General features: G+C 37.1%; 1 protein-coding gene across 2 annotated transcripts in view; it reads left to right on the top strand.

The window, feature by feature from the left end:
* The first annotated feature begins 387 nt into the window (after positions 1-387).
* Positions 388-18,426, top strand: part of asap1a (ArfGAP with SH3 domain, ankyrin repeat and PH domain 1a) — a 63,504-nt gene continuing 45,465 nt past the window's right edge. Inside the window, exons 1-3 of one of the 2 annotated variants that reach the window (XM_065276531.2) lie at positions 388-539; positions 770-856; positions 1,958-2,084. In XM_065276531.2, the coding sequence (XP_065132603.1) occupies positions 798-856; positions 1,958-2,084 (186 nt within the window). In that variant the 5' untranslated portion in view covers positions 388-539; positions 770-797. The remainder of the gene's footprint in view (positions 540-769; positions 857-1,957; positions 2,085-18,426) is intronic. The other variant, XM_065276532.2, reaches the window with a different exon arrangement.

Raw genomic sequence — 18,426 nt, 5'->3', positions numbered from 1 at the left:
AACATGGAAAAAGTCATGCATTTTCATGATAGGTCCTCTTAACATAAGTTTCTCTTGTAAGCTGAAAGACCATGAGCATTACTTTCAGTGTCATATCTGTGCACCAAGGTTGTACATCATTTCTGTGCATCAGCATAATGATATTTTGAAAGAAAACGACTGTCGTGCGTTTATAAATGAACCTGAATGCAATACAGCCCTCATTTTCTGCCGGTGTCAGATTTCCATTTAAAAGTTGTTAAGCATTCCCAGTTCCTGCCATTAGCTGTGAGGTTATGTGCTGGATTCCCTCCTCCGGCCCCCCTCTTGCCCACATGCTTGATGTTCGCTTCCTGTCCAGCAGCTCCAGATGGGGCAGATCAATGCGCGCATTCCAGCCTCAGTGCGACTTTAGCGGCATGCGATTCAGTCCCAGCGCCGGTGGATAACAGCACAATGCAGTGAATATGGTGCCACCTGGAAACACGGAGCTTTCCGCACAATTAACTTTGCAATTACTTTTGAAACTGCTAATACGGGGTGAAACCGCAGCGGTGTCGGTAAGTTGTAAGGCGTGGCTTTTTTTCCCTGAATAGCAAAATTGGTTTCATGTCTCGTGACGACTGTGATGTCAGGAGCAAATAATTATAAACTCCATGAAAGCCACAGGGCTCTGTGGGTTGTTTGCGCAATCACGTGTGATAATTGATGGTTTGTTCACTTTGTTAATATTAGATGTTATCTGTCTCCACGAATGGATGATAATACATTTGCATTGTCTCAACTCAAGGCTATTTTATTGAGGTGACTACAGAGCCATGAGGTCCTCATCCTCGCGTTTGTCGAGTTTTTCCTCCAGGGATTCTCTATGGAGCCGGTGAGTTACTCAATACACTGCTTTTATGTGTATTACACATCAAGTCCATCTGCATATCATATGTGCTTCTTTCTTTACAAAGTGGGCTCTTTGCAAACCACATTTTTCTGACTTTCAAAGTCATTGGAACAAATGATAATCAAAAAGCAACATCCCATGCTTTAAAATCTCTGTTATTTTAGGTATTTTTAGTGTTATAACTTTGTAATATAATACGTTCAGCAATAAGAGCTCTTACATTTACGTTTAACTTCTGCAAAGTAACTCCTTAGCTTATTTTGCAAATATTGCTCCAAACGGGTAAATTGGACCATTAGAAACTAAATAGTTCAAATATGTTATACAATTTGAAGTGTTTACTTTAAGATTGCAGCTTAATACACATGCATGTCAAAACCTAACGTTACATATCTATTAAGGCGTTTTTATGTTATTAAAGGAACTAAATTTATAATATTACATTCTGATTTCTATCTCGGGTGCATGTAACATTCATTTCTAGCGGTGTTCATACATAACTGCAAATAAAATAGCTGCAAAAGTTAAAACTCGCCATCGCGTTCTGACGCATGCGCAGTTTTTACTCTCGTTTATCCCGTCATCAGTGGTGGGAGGAGATGAGCGTGCGTGCACGCGCTGGTGTCAGGGAGCGCACAGACCGTCAGGACGGGGGAAAAACGGATGAAAGAGAAAAGGAAAACAGAATGAAACCGCTTTCCATACCGGAACAACAATAATTCAAGGAAATACCTAAAATAGAATCATTTTAAGCTGAATTTTGGAGAAAGGCATTTTAAAATAACCTCGCATCTTATATTTGGGAGAACAAGGGGAGCCCGTTTTTATGTAGATGCAAGTGGATCATTTAGACAAGAAAAGAGGGAAGACGTGGAAATTACACGCGACGATCATCTCTAGGGACAGGAATCGCATAGGCAGTGAAGAAAACGGCACTGCTACGCTATTGGCAACGTTTAGTTTAATTTCACCATTCAACCCAGCAGTACAGACATCGCTGCGTTCTTGACCAGCCCTGTCCAATTAATGGTGCTATTGTGATTTCTCTCCCCTCCATTTTTATTGGGCGTTTGTGTTGTTAAGGATGCCGGATCAGATCTCCGTGTCTGAGTTTCTCTCGGAAACGACGGAGGATTACAATTCCCCCACGACATCGAGCTTCACCACCCGCCTGCAGAGCTGTCGGAACACGGTCAATGTCCTGGAGGAGGTAAGGCCCGCTGAATTACTGCTATGTTAGGGAGGATCTGGCATTGTGCAAGGCAAACATAACGGTACACAGCCCCTGTGGGTATACTGAACGATTATCTGTACCATATAAACCTTATATTATTCACCTTGGGTCGTTGTTGTGAAGGTCCTCAGCTGCATGTTGCTCAGTGTAGATTTACATTACACAAGATGAGGGTTGGCATGCGGAATAACAGTCATATAAATTGTCTGTTGTTAACAATTACACATCACATCTTTTGGGGTTGTTATGTCATATTTGTAATAATCGACATTCAGGTGAACTGTATTAAAGGCATCTGGTTTTTATTTATTTTTTAATTTATAATATTCACATTTTTAATATAGTACGCTATAGCACATTATAGTACACTGTTCTGTATATTAGTAATTACTGCACGTTAATGTATAGGTAACACTTCACAATAAGGTTGTATTTGTTAATACATTAAGTATTAAGTATAGTTTAGTTAAGTATAGTTAACTAAAACTAAGCAATCCATCTACAGCGTTTATTAATCTATGTTCATCTTAATTTCAGCATTGACAAATAGATTTTTAAGGTAAAAATTTTTCATTATTAACTTAACTGTATTGGCATTAAGTAACATTATATTATATTATTATATATTTACAATAAATAATGCTGAAAACCTATGTTTTAACTAATATATTTACTAATGTTAATAAATAAAACCTTATTGTAAAGTGTTACCATTGTATACTATTGTGTAGTAATACTACCCTATAGTACTGTAAGTCAAGAACAACTATATGGAGCGCATCTCTTTTGGGAATCTACTGTGTACATGGGTTGATAAAAGTGTGATTTGTCTATGTAAGAGTACAGTCATGTCAGCTGGATTTTTTTTATTGATTTTATCAATTTTCCTATTTAATTTAAATGGTAGGGCATTCCCAAAAGTAAGAGGTTTGATTCCCAGGGAACAGCCATATTATTATTATTGATCAAATTTATGCCCTTGCGTTTACTGTAAGGCACTTTTAAAAACTGTCTGCCAAATGCATAAATGTAAATGCGAATTGATTTTGTTGTCTGGCAGCTTGCCGTTTCCCTGCATTAAAAAAATGAATGACATCGCGTGTTAGACAAATTGGTCTGGTGATAAACTCTGTGATGCCTACAGACAACTTCAACTGTATGATAAATTAAAATTAATTTTATTATCAACATCCAAGAACAACATTGAGGACAATCCTCATCTGTGAGATGAATATGATGTGAGGATATTTATTCAGAGACTTTACACTAGCTGTTATACACGTGTAACTGTAATTAGATCAACCTCAGTTAATTAGTAAAGAGCAACAAATGCAGTGAGAACATAAGGGGAGACAGATGGGCTAATGGTACCAATGACCTGCGCATGATCATGTTTTTAGATGTAGTGTATTAACATCAAAATATCAGGGGAATAAAGAAATTGCACACTCATTTTTACACAAATATGCATGAATTTTTCTATAATGAGGTTATAGATTGTTATAATGTTTGTGTTGTCATCTTTAATGCTTTTTTAATCACATAATCTAGCCCAGAGGTTTCCAAACTGTTGCTTGGGACCCACTTGTGGGTCAGGCAAAGTCAGTAGGCTGTTGTGGTGAATGACAAAAAAGTCATACAGTTGATTTTAGTAAATGACCTTCAGTGACGATAGTTTTGATTTTGATATTGCAATTAAGTATATGTTTCATTCATACAACAATGAAAATAAAAATACTAAAAGTGTTTTAGAAGTATTCCCCCACATATTTCCATTTTGAGATATATTTTGAGATAGATCGAATGACTGATCTATATCATTTATACAGTTTGAATTCATGTGTGCATTTGCTTATATTATTTGCGCTTTTTGATGTTTTGGATACAGAAACATAAGAAACAGCCAGTTGTGCTTCCATAAATCTTAAAGAACAGAAATCCCACAAGTCATGCCAACATCTCTCATCTTCGATGAGCTGAGATTTGTGATGTGCTAAGAATAGTTCATGTAAAATCGAGGTTATTCTCCTGAGCAGTGCTTCCAGGAGCTGAGAGAGAGAGAGAGAGAGAGAGAGAGAGAGAGAGAGAGAGAGAGAGAGAGAGAGAGAGAGAGAGAGAGAGAGAGAGAGAGAGAGAGAGAGAGAGAGAGAGAGAGAGAGAGAGAGAGAGAGAGAGAGAGAGAGAGAGAGAGAGAGAGAGAGAGAGAGAGAGAGAGAGAGAGAGAGAGAGAGAGAGAGAGAGAGAGAGAGAGAGGATTAACCTACTTACACATGGGCCAGTAAACACCTGACTTGCCAAGACGACACAGAGCTCTGCAGGCGGATGAAGGGGTTTCCTCTTGCTATGCTGCACAGCTCAGTTTTTTGTTTAATGGTCAAAATAGCAACAGTGATCCTTAAATGACCCCAGGAGACGGAAATGTTACCACTATGACTTACCAATGTCTCGGTTAGCGAGTACATAGAGTGCATTAGTGGTTTTACCTAAAGATGTTTTGTTTCCAGTGAACATGAGATCATTCGCACTATCTGCCACAGTTTTGGCAACTGTTTTGACAGCTTCACCTTGAAACCTGTCTAAATTTGAGCATTTTGCATCACAGGTTAATTTGTGGCAACCATGGTTTAACCTAGTAACCATGTTTTGTTTGTTCATCTGTAGTAAAAAATAAATTTGGTGTCAATCTTGGCCTATAAGACTTAGTTTAGCCTGAGTTTGATCTACTTGGAGTTTAACAGGTGTCAGAAACTTAAGAAACAGGTGAAGGAATGTTGTTTTAGTGAGTCACTGTGTACAGTAAAAATTTTTCTCGCCCTTCAGTCATTCAACAGTGTGTTGTTTGTCATTCAAATTACTGTTAAAATGTTTTACGGTAGCAGAGATGAATTTGCATATGCCCGGCCTGTATACTTGGTGTATAGGTAGGTAGCATATGCCTTGTAGTACCAATGCGTATTAAAAATACAAATTTGTGCCATATAAATATGAGTTTCTCTCGTTGCCATATATCTGTGTTTTAACCATAGTCCAGTTTGATCTAAAAAAAAAAAAAGACTACTATGACCTTAAGGGGCGGTTTCCCAGACAGGGATTAGACTAGTCCTAGCATAAAATAAATTTAAGAGCTGTCTCAACTAGGGATGCTAAACAATTAATCGCGATTAATCGTTAGCAGAATAAAAGTTTCACATATGTGTGTAAACTGTGTATAATAAATATGTATATATATAAATATGAACACATTCATGTATAATTTTAAGATGTATATATTAAGTATTTATATTTATATATAATATAAATTATACATAAATATACAAATGCATATACACATGTAAACATTTCTAAAACATATACATGCATGTGTGTACATTTATTTATACAAAGTTATTATACACAGTTCACACACATATATGATGTAAACAAAAACTTTTATTCTGCTAACGATTAATCACGATTAATCGTTAAGCATCCCTAGTCTCAACTGAAAACAACTTGCACTGATATATCTTAAAATACATTAATGCCCTTTGTTTTGCCTCAAAATGCACACAAGTAAGGTTTTTAGTAGGGCTGGGCAAAAAAATAGATTTTTCGATTAATCAGGTTTTTTTACGTGGTCGATTTAGAATCGATTCTCGAAGAGCAGAATCGATTTTTTTTTTATTCATGTTTTTCTGCAAGCATTGAACGTAAGATTAACATTAACCAAATTACTAGTCTTCTTCACTAGATGTCACCCTCTTTTTTGCCTTGTGCGATGTTACCAAGGAGCGAGAGGTGAGCCTGTCATTCTTTCATTTAGTCCTTAAAATGGCGGTTTTGGGTGCTTCATCGACATTGATGCCACCTTCACATAAAAAGTAAGAGTTATGGAGGCATTTTAGATTTCGCTTGCAAGACGACGACGATAGTGTTGTGGCTTTTAATTTCTTTTTATTAATTACCCACTTGTAAACTTATGTTCACTGTTTTTTTTATTAATATAGTATTAAATCTATATTCATTGAGTTGAATTGAGAATTGAGTAAAAACCGACCCGAGATCTGGAATCGCAAATCGATATCGAATCGATTTGATAGCTTGTGAATCGAAATTGAATCGATCTGAAACATCTTAATCGATACCCAGCCCTAGTTTTTAGTAAGGCATGTTTGTTAAAACTAGTTATATTTCCTAAATAAACTAAGGACTATGTCTATTTATTAACTGTATAAGTTATCTGTCCAGTAATTTTGCCCCCAAAAAACTTTACATTCATTTTGCATTCCATACAAACCTTCTTCATCAAAGTTACAGTTTTCATGATGGTGCATTTGTACTTTTTTATGCATACTCATGGACGTGTTTTTTTCCCTCAATAACTATACTCAAATTTTGATTTTGCCAAACAATATTTGTATAAATTTCAACAAGTAGTGATCAGAATTCTGTAGCTTTCTCACAAGGGCTCGCCTGGCAACACTTGTTTACATTTGGCTCATCTACATTTTACACATCCTATTCCATGCAACACAGTAGCATGAAAGACAAAGGATTTTCGGTTTTACCCCAGCATGAAGTAGCACTGCCAGAACTGATAATCTGTGAGTGTTAAAGGAAAAAATCCAGTAAATAATACTGCAGTTAGTGCTTCATTTACATGGGCATAGAATAAAGCCCCTGCACAGAGACGTGCTGGAATATTCTGCAATGCACCAAAATCTTTCCAACATAGACCAAATTCACAGTGTCTGATGTGAAGCTTTAAGTGCACAAAAAACTGTCACTGTTTACACGTTACATGGGATTATTATAGTAATGCATGCAACTTACCCTAAACCAAACCCTAACCCTATAGTAAGGACTTAAATGTATAATTACTGTAACAGGGACACTGTAAAATAAAGTGTAACTTAAACTTATCTGTAGTAGTCCAGCTGTATATGTCAGTGGAATTCTCTTTAAAACTGAATGACATTCACATTCATACTGCAGTGCATTCATTGCTGACTCATTTCTGTCTGAAGTGCCAGATCAAACATCTCCGTCATTTCATTGAAATATGCTTCATTGTTTGGCACTTCAGGTTCACAGAAGGCATAAGCACTGCCTGACTCATGGTATTCAAGTTGTGTGCTCTTTCAATATTATGTGTAAATATATTATTTCATCATTATATTATGATTATGAGTACCATTTTGTGTAGTTTCGATTTTATGCAAATAGTAAAAGTATTAAGGAATCTCATCATAGCTCTGGAAACAATTAATATATGTAGCATCAGTAAAAGTCAAGTAGTCCTATTGTGATTCTGTTTTTGACCACAGGAGTTGAAACAGGTTTGGGATCTGTGTGCTTTGTTAGCCTTACACAAACTTATTTTGACACTTCTTTTCTCCGTTCAGGCAGGGTGGCCTCTGCGCAGCAGTCATGGGAACAACGATAAATTGTTCTAGTGACCTATTTTACGGCAGAAGCTGATTTGCAGCCATTGATTTGTGGCCAGATGGAAAATCAGAGGATTTTCACCACATTTGGATGCCTTGAAATTCCTGGTGCATGAGATCTATGGGATTGTACCGTTCGACTGTCACTGCCGACTACATTTTCATTTTTACAAAATGATGTTTCATCTGGTAGGGAGGAGATTGAGCTGTCAAAATGATTTGATTACACTTGGAGTCATATTTTTTATTTAGTAATTGGACATTTCCAACTCTAGATGTTGATACAGTTGTACGGTATTCATGTTAGGGACCATATCTTCCATCGGAAAATGAATGAATTATGAATTAATATAATTATTGTGCTGATAGACAATGATATCGGTGATCTGCCATGCATAATGTGCTTTTTCCCAAGCGAGAGAGCTTGTGCGCGAGAATTGTTCCAGTTTCTTTGCACAAAAGTCATGTATAGTGCGTGTGGGTGTCAGTGACTCATTCGTATTAATGAGATTGATTTGCAGCAATATCTGCTTTCTCTAGTTTCAAAAGGTTTTGGTCAGGAGTAACTCTGTTGCCAGTTCCCTTACGGAAATTAATCATGGTTTTACTACAGTCAAAACAAAAAAACATGGTTACTATGGTCCATGGTTAACACAAGATAACACAAAAAACACCATGGTTACTTCCAAAAAAAGCTATGGTTCATTTTCATAAGGGTTGTCCTGGACACGTGGTCTGATGGAGTGTTGGTTGTGGTCACATGGGTATTTTCTAGCTATGTTTGCCATTAAAGTAAAACCTCTTCGTTTTTTTTAACCAATTCAGTGGCTTGTCATAGATAAATGAGCAAATACGTAAATACGTAAACTATTGCCCTGCCCTTCAATGATATTTTGTATTGGCGATCTCACACAATGATCACAGGACTTATTATAGAGAAGATCGGCCAACACTAATAATATTTGGTTTACTTAAAGTGACACTTTGTAGTTTTTCAACTTTCATAATATAATTGTGATGGTACATCAACTTAAAATAGGTTGAATGGCATGTCTACCATAGCCTGACGGGATCTGTATCACTTTTACTCATTCTTTTAAACTTTCAGATAGTAACCCGAGCACAAAAAGAACTACAAAAATCTGCCTTACGGCAAATGTCACTTCCTCCACTTCCTCAATTTCGTACGTGAGAGCGCAACTATTTATTTTCCTGATGATTTTGTCATTGCCGAAGCAGCAAGTAAGAAAAAGAAACCCAAGGTTTTGTCGGAGGAGACCAGAAAGAGTAAACGGGAGAGTGACAGAATAAAAAGAAGGACGAGGATCAATTATATTGGGCCGGCGTGAACTAAAGAAGCAGGAGGGGTTTCTGACCGATGCTGACTTGTCCGTCATGCTTTTGGACTAGTAAGTAATGTTATATTGCTTGCATATGTAAGTCCTGTCTGGCGCCGAACACTTTTTTTTTTTTTAACGTGAATTTAGAGAGAGAGACATATATCATGTGACACTATGGCGCCGTGGTAGCGTCATGGACCTACGACACAGGCGATCCGTGTTCGATTTCCCTTTAAGGAAATATATTTTTTATATAAACTTTAACCAAGCGACCACCGTTACAACTGGCTTGTAAACGTGAGCTACGGGATCTTTTGACATTTGAAAAAATAAAACCCATGAAATTATATTCATATGAGATGCTGGAAGGCACACTTTGCGACATAAAGAGTTGTCTTCTTTTCCTTTGTGGCAGTGCGGGGGCGGCGCTTGTGGCGTCTAGGGGCGCTAGACGTGAAAAATACATGTCTAGCACCACCTAGTTGCCAAAAAGTTCTGTGGTGTGCCTTTAATATACTTTTTAAATATTTTGTATTTGTGTATATGTCTTACTGTGAATATTGTCATTGCTGAAGGGATTGCAGGTATCTTTGTGTCCCTGCATTGTGCATAGAGCTAAAAGTATAGTTTTTACGCATACATGTGGGTCCGCATTGCGCAAATTTCGTCATCAAAGTGTAAGTGTTTTGTAAAAGTGTGTACTTTGTTTGTGTAGGTTGCTTATGTGCGTACATAAGAATGTAGTATGTAGCCCAGGAGATGCATTGCATTTTGTCTCAATGTGCATGCGTTGGACGTCTGTGTATACGTACGAGTCAAATAAATGATACTTTGCAAGGCTGCGCGTTCGACCGTGCACATGCGTTCGCACACACGTAAAAAAACATACTATACTTTGGGCTTAACATTGCAACCCTTCAGTTGTGACTATATTTACTACAGTTTGTCCTCTAGTACCGTGTTGCTTTATCATATCACTTCCTCTTTCTTCTCAGATCAATATTTTATGTTCTTTATGCTAGATAATGTTTTGTGTATAACCAGGTGTATAAGCAGCCAGGGTCTAGGCTATACATCAGGGTCTTTATCACCCTGTCAAGGTTTATTTGGTGATAATGAATGACTGTACATTATATATTAGTCTACACCTACACTAATCTTTGCCTGCTCACCTAGGATGTATTTGCTTTGTGTCATCATCCATCAGAAGCAGCAGTCTCTGTAGCGGACTGTGATGACTGAACAGTGGCTGCTTAGTGTTAGTCAGCAGAATAATAATGCTTGAGGTCTTGGCTAAATCTTTGCTGATGTGTGATTGTGCTGTGTGTTGGTCATTTGAGAACGGTCCAAGCTAAGCTCAGCTGTATGCTTATAAAAGCACATGCTGTGGCTGACGGAGAAACCGTGCCCGGCGTCCCCTGTCCTTGCGTTGAGGTCAACAGACGTACACTTAGGAACGGCCTTCAGGGCTGACCGGCACCTTTGCATTCACTTCCTCTGCTCTGGCTAAAACAGCTGATGCTAAAAATATACCATATTGTTTGTTTCAGAACAGCATTGTCTTTGCTTAGGCCCTGTTTACACCTGGTATTAAAGGTCCAGTTTTTTCTGTTTTTTGAAGGTATGAATGTGTTTACACAGTGCGCAATATAACATGTGTTTATGTTTCAAGTGTAAAAAAACGAGGTATTTTTCACACAATTTACTTATCTCTATTCCGTTTCCACTCTTCTAAAAATAGGCTTCCTTGTTCTATAAAGTCCCTCCTTCAGAAATACGTAACGAGTTCTGTTTGTGTAGTTTGTTTAGTGTGTTGTGATTCGATAGCAGCTTAGCTTAGCAGAGCCGTTTACGCCAAAGCTGGTGACTGACGTATTCCTGTGGGTTTAGTCAAAAACTGTTTTATTGACGTCATTCAATCTGGAAGTAGAGGTCAAAAAATCAGAAAGTGACTTTCCCGCTGCTGCTTCATCAAATTCATTCCACTTGACTCATTTAGAGTCCATATAATTTAAACTCCATTTAATGTTTTTACTACTTTCGCCAACTGTACTTCTGCGACACAATAAGGTAAGCAAAGCTCTTAGGCTATAAAAGCAATGTTTTTATTAAACGGCACCAGAATACAAATGGAATGAAAATGGCATCTACTACCAGTAAATGCTTTGGCCCCACCCACATTTGTTTTGCTTCCGATTCTCTGAGATGTTTTATCAACTGGCTAGTTATCCTCCAGACGGTGACTGTCCGGACCAAGTCTTTCTCATTTCAGCCATGTGACGCGTGTGCCTGCTCGCGGAGTGAAGAGGGTCCCGCGCTATTCTTTGAGATGCACTTGACGGCCTTTTTTTTTGGCAAATATATTTTTTTAACGACCTAGTTAAAGCAACACCAAAGAGTTTTTTTCACCTTAAAATAACGTTTCCAAAAAAGTTTCAGTGGTTCATCCACTCAAATCAGGGTGAATGGCACTTTCACATTCGCTTTGCAGCCCTCTATCGGCCAAAACCGCACTAAAGAAGTTTCCAGCCGTCGGGTAGTGGTCCTGTAGTTGGAGTGAAAACTACAAAAACTTGCTTTACGGCAGACCTACAATCCAATCAGAGCCAGCTATGCTGCAGTATTTACGACAGTGGTAATGAACAATTACGCTTCTAACCTGTAGGGGGAGCAAAGAGCAATAAGTCTTAAGGTTTGCTTTAAGGCGGTAGGGTTTCCCAGCTTAGGTGGGCTGCCCGAACTGAAAAGTGCTGCGGGAAACCCTGTCACCAACCCAGGAAGTAAACTGTTGCCTACAATCCGTGTGTGTGTTGTAGTCCAAGACAGAGATTTACGTTGGAAACGATAACTCCCGTCATCATTTACTTTGGGGTATGTACCTTTTGTATATTGTTAACATGTACTAATACACACCTACACACCAAAGGAAATCGTTAATCAAACCATTGGTGCTCTTTAAAATATTGGTTACTTTCTAAATAATAATAGTATAATGTATCTACTAATAATTATACATAATTAAATCTGATTTTTACTGATGCAAAAATCTAATTTGAATCCAGTGCACAGTTTTTAAACCGATGCATTGCATTGTTAACTCTTTATGCAGATGCACTGAGCCAATCAGGGAATCTTCCCATCCCTAATATACATATACTCAATATAGACGGTTTCAGCAGTAACAACATTAACACGCGGCTTTCGTGGTCATCACGTAACTTCCGGTAAACTCTGCGAAGAATAAATAACAACAAAGTTATTTTAAAGTAGTTTATTTATATGACAAGCAAAATAAACAACACGTAGATTACATAGGAACCCAAAACATTTGTTATTTTTGACGAGGTATTTGTTAAAGAGTTGCACCCGATGAAACGGTCTATAGAGTGTGTGTGAGTATGGTAAATACGAAAAATTACACCTGTAATTTCAAACTGATTATAATAGACCCTATACCCTATACTCTTTTTTCCTTCTTGGACAAACAACCAATCACTGTGTACGGTCAGTCCTGCCTCCACAGTAGTTTAAAAGTTTTTGTCTGTTCCCTGCTCAAAGTTGCTCTCGGATTGGTCCTGAATCGCTCTTAAGCTAAGACTCCCACCTAGAAGTTTTTAAGCTAAATTAGTAGATCTCTGAGAAGATCATAAGAAGCTTTCAAAATATGAACCCTGATCTTTAAGCAAAAGTAAAAGTTTGGTGTTTCAAAAGTTGAGTTCCATTGGAATATAATGTGTATGAAATCTAGGACATGGCTAGGTATCTGGAAACAGCAAAACATGACTTCTTCATATCTTATTCCTAGTCTTTTGATGTAACTTTTTCCACAATCACAAATCATGTGGTTTAAGTCAAAAGGGAACAGTATGAAGTGATATCCCGTTCCTGAGTAGAAAGTAGGCACGTCACACACTACACCGACTGTCTGACAGATTCATTGAGTTTTCTACCTGGATTTTTGTCCAACGCAGTGTTTCTTTAACATCCCTGAGGAATATCTGCCTGGTTTGTGTGTGTGTTTGACTGTGTTGTGTGTTATTCATCAGACTTTGACAGAACATAGCTAAGGTTCTCAAATCCTTAGAACCAAACACATACCTAACATTCCGGTTCGGTTTCATTGGGTCTGCCATCATGGATATGTACCAAAGTGATGATAATCGGACAGTGGCCTGTTCATCCTTAATCTAGTCCTACATATTCATTTTTTGTTGTCAATGCTGGAAGGATGATTGCCAGGCTTGTGGTTGTTCATTGGCTTCATCAATGTTTGGGGCGTTGACTTCATGCAATGTTTTCCATTGCGTTTATCAAATTCTCTTGATTGTTTCCACTTAATTTTTTCAGATTTATTGTAATAAAAACTGTCATCATCCTGGATGCATAAACTTTGTAAAACTTTGGCCGGAGGTTTTTTCCCTATGCTGTAAACTCCAGTCGGCCCACATGTGCGCTGGCTTTGGTTTGGCAAAGAGAAGCGATTCCTTAAGGCGGTGATGTTTTTTGTGCCTGATAGCTGATGTAGGTCTCTTCTCACCTACATGTGCACATGGCACTGTGATGAGGTCTTGGAAATGTTATCTAGTAAAAGATATTTCTGGCAGGCTGTGGAGAATGCTCCATTTCCTCACTTGGCAGGCGTGTGTTGGTTTTGATTCACATTCATGATTGGCTGTCTTGATAAAGTCCACTATTGATCTGCTTGTTCTTAGTGTGAATCTAATGGACTGGGGTTTGAAAGGAGGTAAAATGTGTGGTGTATAGTTTTTCAAACTTACAAATTTGACAAGATGGTTGGTCTTTTGTTGTTCTGTTTTTTCTATAAGCAAAAAATGCTATAAATTTTAGCTGGAATAAGTGATAACTGAGCAGTCCAACGTCAGAACTCCTATAGGTCCAGTTTCTGTGTTTAGTATTGTATAAGACGTAAAGATACTTTCAATGAATGTTCTGTTTTATTTACAATGTAGTTATTTTTAAAGCAGTACTTTATCAAAACTAAACAACAAAGGGATGGTTGACTGTAAAAAATGTAAATTCTGCCATTTATTTGCATAAACTTGTATGACACAGGTCTTCAACCTTTTCAAGCCAAGGACCCATTATATAAGGGAGAAGCAGGGACCCACAGTACATGTATCAAATTAAGACTGTATTTAAATACATTGTTAAAATGGTAATGTTACAAAGATATTAAAATAATAATTTTTGGTATACACATGTGATATACACATACTGTTAATTTTACTGAATAGATTCTAACGTGGGATATTTATGCTCTTTACTTTCATGTTTTAATGTTTATTATTAGCCTATTATTGCATTTCTGTTTTAATAAAAAATGTTTTGAAGGACCCCCATTAATACCACCAAGGACCCTCAAGGGTCCCCGGGCCGCCTCTTAAAGACCCATGCTGTATGATTTAGGAGGTATTCAGCAACATTGCAGTCTCCAGTGTCAAGTCTAGTCTCTTGCTAACACAGATTCATTGTTTATTATTATGGTTATACTAGTGAAATATGTGATTGTTGCACATTTTAAGCATATATTTCACAATAACAATTTATTTGTATAGCAAAAAAATCTATGGCCGTTGACCAATGTGCTTTCCACAACATAATCAAATTCATACTAAAATTGGCAAACAAAAAAAACATAAATGAACATAAAATCCCATCATTAATACACATGTCCCAATGTCAATCCAAAGCTTTTTAAAAAATAAAAATGTTTTTAGTCTGGACTAAGAGATGGCGCTTGTCTTATGCTAATTGGTAAGTAAGGCATTTAAATTATTGGCAGCATAAATAAACCAAACGAGGATATGCTTTTTATTGGTTGTTGCGTGAAATCTTACCCAGATACAACAGTGCTATTTTCTGATTTGCTATTGGGTAGCCTCTTTTTTTTTTTTTGGATTGGCTCCCTTGACTAGAACTCCAGGTGAGACGGGCTTGATAGTGCGGCCAGATACAACACCGGCCTCAAAACACTACCGGACCACCAGGAAAAGTCCTGACTCTCCCGATTGCCACTTCGCTACTGTCATCATCACTTCAGTCCTGAAAAAACGAACCTTGTTGTGTTTTCATAGTGATGAGTAATGGAACGACTACGTCTGTCACGTGACATATACCGCTAATCAAAACTTTAGCGTGTGCAATCTGCACCATAGAACTGGCTTAAACAGGATTTTAGAAGATTAAATACAACCCGAAACTAAAAAAACAGACCAGGCCTTTATTTGAGACAGGCGTTTATTTACCCAAACCTGTTGTCACACCAGGCGTCTAAAAGAGACAGGCGTCTATTTGGGACTCGGCTATTATTTGAAGTTTTATGGTATACAGGGAAAATAACAATGGAGCCAGAATAGAGCCCTGGGGAACTCCATAAAAAAATGGGCTTTACTTAAGTAATGTTCACCCATCTTGACTGAGAAGTTTCTATTTGTAAGATATGATTTCAACCATTCTAAATCTATACCTCTTACACCAACAAAGTGTTTAAGACGTTCAGTAAGAACATAATGATTAATAGTGCACAAGAAGTGCAAAATCACATGAAATTAAAATATCATTAAGAACTTGAACCAGCGCAGTCTCAGTGGAATGACATTTTGGAAAAACAGACTGAAATGTTTCAAACATTGAGTTCTCGACTTAAAAGTGCTGTAACTGTGAAAACACAATTTTTTGGGAATAAAAGGCAGGTTAGAACTTAGAAATAGGCCTAAAGTTTCTCAAAACAGATGAGTTCCAAGTATAGTTCACTTTAAAATGAAAATTCTGTCCTCGTGTTGTTCTAAACCTGTATGAATTCCTTTTTTCTGATGAGCACAAAAGAAGATATTTTGAGAAATGATGGTAAACACACAGCAGTAAGTGACCTTAGACTTCCATAGTAGGAAATTTTTTTGTTTGGAAGTATTGTGATAAATGAAGAAGAAAATATTTTGATAAATGATGGTAAGCAAACTGCTGACGGTACCCATTAAATTCCATTATATTTTTTTATTCCTACTATGGAAGTCTATGGTCACTTCTGTGTGTTTCTCAAAATACCTTCTTTTGTGTTCATCAGAAAAAAATTGATTCATACAGGTTTAGAACAAAATGAGGATGAGTAAATTATGACAAAATTTTCATTTTAAAGTGAACTATCCCTTTAAGCAGTGGATGGACTACTGTATGCTTTAAACAGTCAGGCATAATGCCAGATTCTAGACTGTGATTTATTATGATCAATAGATGTGGAGCCACATCCGTAAAAACTTGTTTAAATAATAAAAAAGGGGGAAGACTGTCCAGTGATGAGCCAGACGGCTTAAGCTGCTTAACTATATCTAGCAAATCTGAAACAGAAATTGATTCGAGTAATGGTTAGCAAAGTTAAATGTATTTAAAGAGGAGGGAATTATACCCTGTCTGAGATCCCTTATCTTGCTATCAAAAAATAATAATAACTTATATTTGATGTGCTGTCTTCTTGCCTTTCATCACTGAAAAAGCCATTTTTTTGTTTGTTCCATTGAACTGTTATTGTCTATAAAACATTGACAGTGCGCCATAAATTTTGTTGAATAGTCCGTTAAATTTTCATTCAGGCCTTGATTCAACTACATGACGTGTCTTTAAGAACAATGATGTAACAAGATGGATGTCTTAAATGAACAAGGACAAAACAATATTCTGAAAAAGTCTCATCCTGATAAGTCTGTCTCTGTATTGCAGTGGCCAGTCCATTATGGTGTACCAATGTCCAAACATAGCAGTAGAAGAATGAGAGAAATGCCGCAGAGGAAATCCTTTGTGCTACAAAACTATGACTTTCATTACCACAAGTTCTTGATCAGAGTCGTCCCTTCCTCGTCCTGCCTCAGCACAAGTCTTGTGATCATTGTAGTAGGAGGCACATAAACACAATAGATGTTTTTGAAAACACAATTTATCTATACACATATAGCAGGACGTCAATCTAGGACAGACTGGAATATAATGCAGTCCACATGCTACAGAGGCCAGAGTCTTTTATCAGCTGATGACCTGTTTCCTGTCAGGGTTTCCATGGCAACCCAGTCACAACCAGCATATTTTTGTGATTCACATTTCTTGTGATTGATTGGCATCTCAAAAACAAGATGATAATAATATTAACCGAATGCTCTCTGCACAAATTATATTTTCATTATATCCAATGAGATATTTGTTTTAGAGGTCAGTTTAGTCAGACCATTAAACAAACAGAGACCGGAAGTTAAAGGAATAGTATGTAGGATTGTGGCCAAAACTGGTATTGCAATCACAAAACTTGTGGCTAAAACTGGTACTGCAATCACACAACTGGTGGACAATACACAAAATGACAACATAAACATCAGTTGAGGGCTGCAACTCCACTTTTTAAAATGACAATATCCTGGCCAGACCACTGTTGTCAGTGATATAAGTATTTGAAATGAAAATTATTTCTTAATGTCTAGTGACATATCAGGGCCATTTTATGATTAATTGATATAAATTTCTTACATACTGTTCCTTTAAGTTTGTGCATGCAGCTGGTGAAAGCATCTATACCACTGTATTGGCCTATAATCAACATATATAATATACATATATAATATATAATCGAAATCAAAATCGATTGAAATTAAGTCACAACATCGAACTTCGAATAAAAAAATGGCATGCACAGCAGAACGGCGTCGGTGCCAGTAGCGGTCGTTTCTCTGAACTGAGATCTGTTTAAGTTTCACAAAAACTTATTTCAGTTGCTTAAGAGTTATGAAAAAAGCATTTAAACATGACTTATTGGGGTATAGTCTCACAATCGGTAATAAAAGCACATTTCTAAGGTGCAAAGAACTGACAGGAATGTTCATCTGACAGGAAGTTTCGTTTTATCAGGTATGTGCGTGTACCATATTTTTCCACTGGCAGCACGACTAACATGGCAGGGCATCTCCGGGTTCAAGGTCAGATATTATATTTCATAAAAGTCTAGTCTAAAAATGGCATAGCATGTTATGTGCTTTCAAATAAAAGTTGAAAAAATCGTGAATCGAATAGAATCGTGTAATTGAATCGAGGATTTGGCGAATCATGGCACACAACTATAATCGAATGTCAGTATCGACACAGGAATTTTTATATCAGTGCATCTGTAATTTTTGCCAACAGTTGTCTTAAAGGAATAGTCCATTTTCTTAAAAGAAAAATCCAGATAATTTACTCACCACCATGTCATCCAAAATGTTGATGTCTTTCTTTGTTCAGTCGAGAAGAAATTATGTTTTTTGAGGAAAACATTGCAGGATTTTTCTCATTTTAATGGACTTTAATAGAGCCCAACACTTAATACTTAACTCAACACTTAACAGTTTTTTTCAACAGAGTTTCAAAGGACTCTAAACGATCCCAAACGAGGCATAAGGGTCTTATCTAGCAAAACGATTGTCATTTTTGACAAGAAAAATAACAAATATACACTTTTAAAGCACAACTTCTCGTCTAAATCCGGTCCAGCGCGACCTAACGTAAATGCGTAGTGAC

The sequence above is a fragment of the Paramisgurnus dabryanus genome, chromosome 6 (assembly GCF_030506205.2).
Source record: "Paramisgurnus dabryanus chromosome 6, PD_genome_1.1, whole genome shotgun sequence".
NCBI lineage: Eukaryota > Metazoa > Chordata > Actinopteri > Cypriniformes > Cobitidae > Paramisgurnus > Paramisgurnus dabryanus.
Note: the sequence above shows the minus strand (reverse complement) of the source record. Positions and strands in the feature narration are given on the sequence as shown.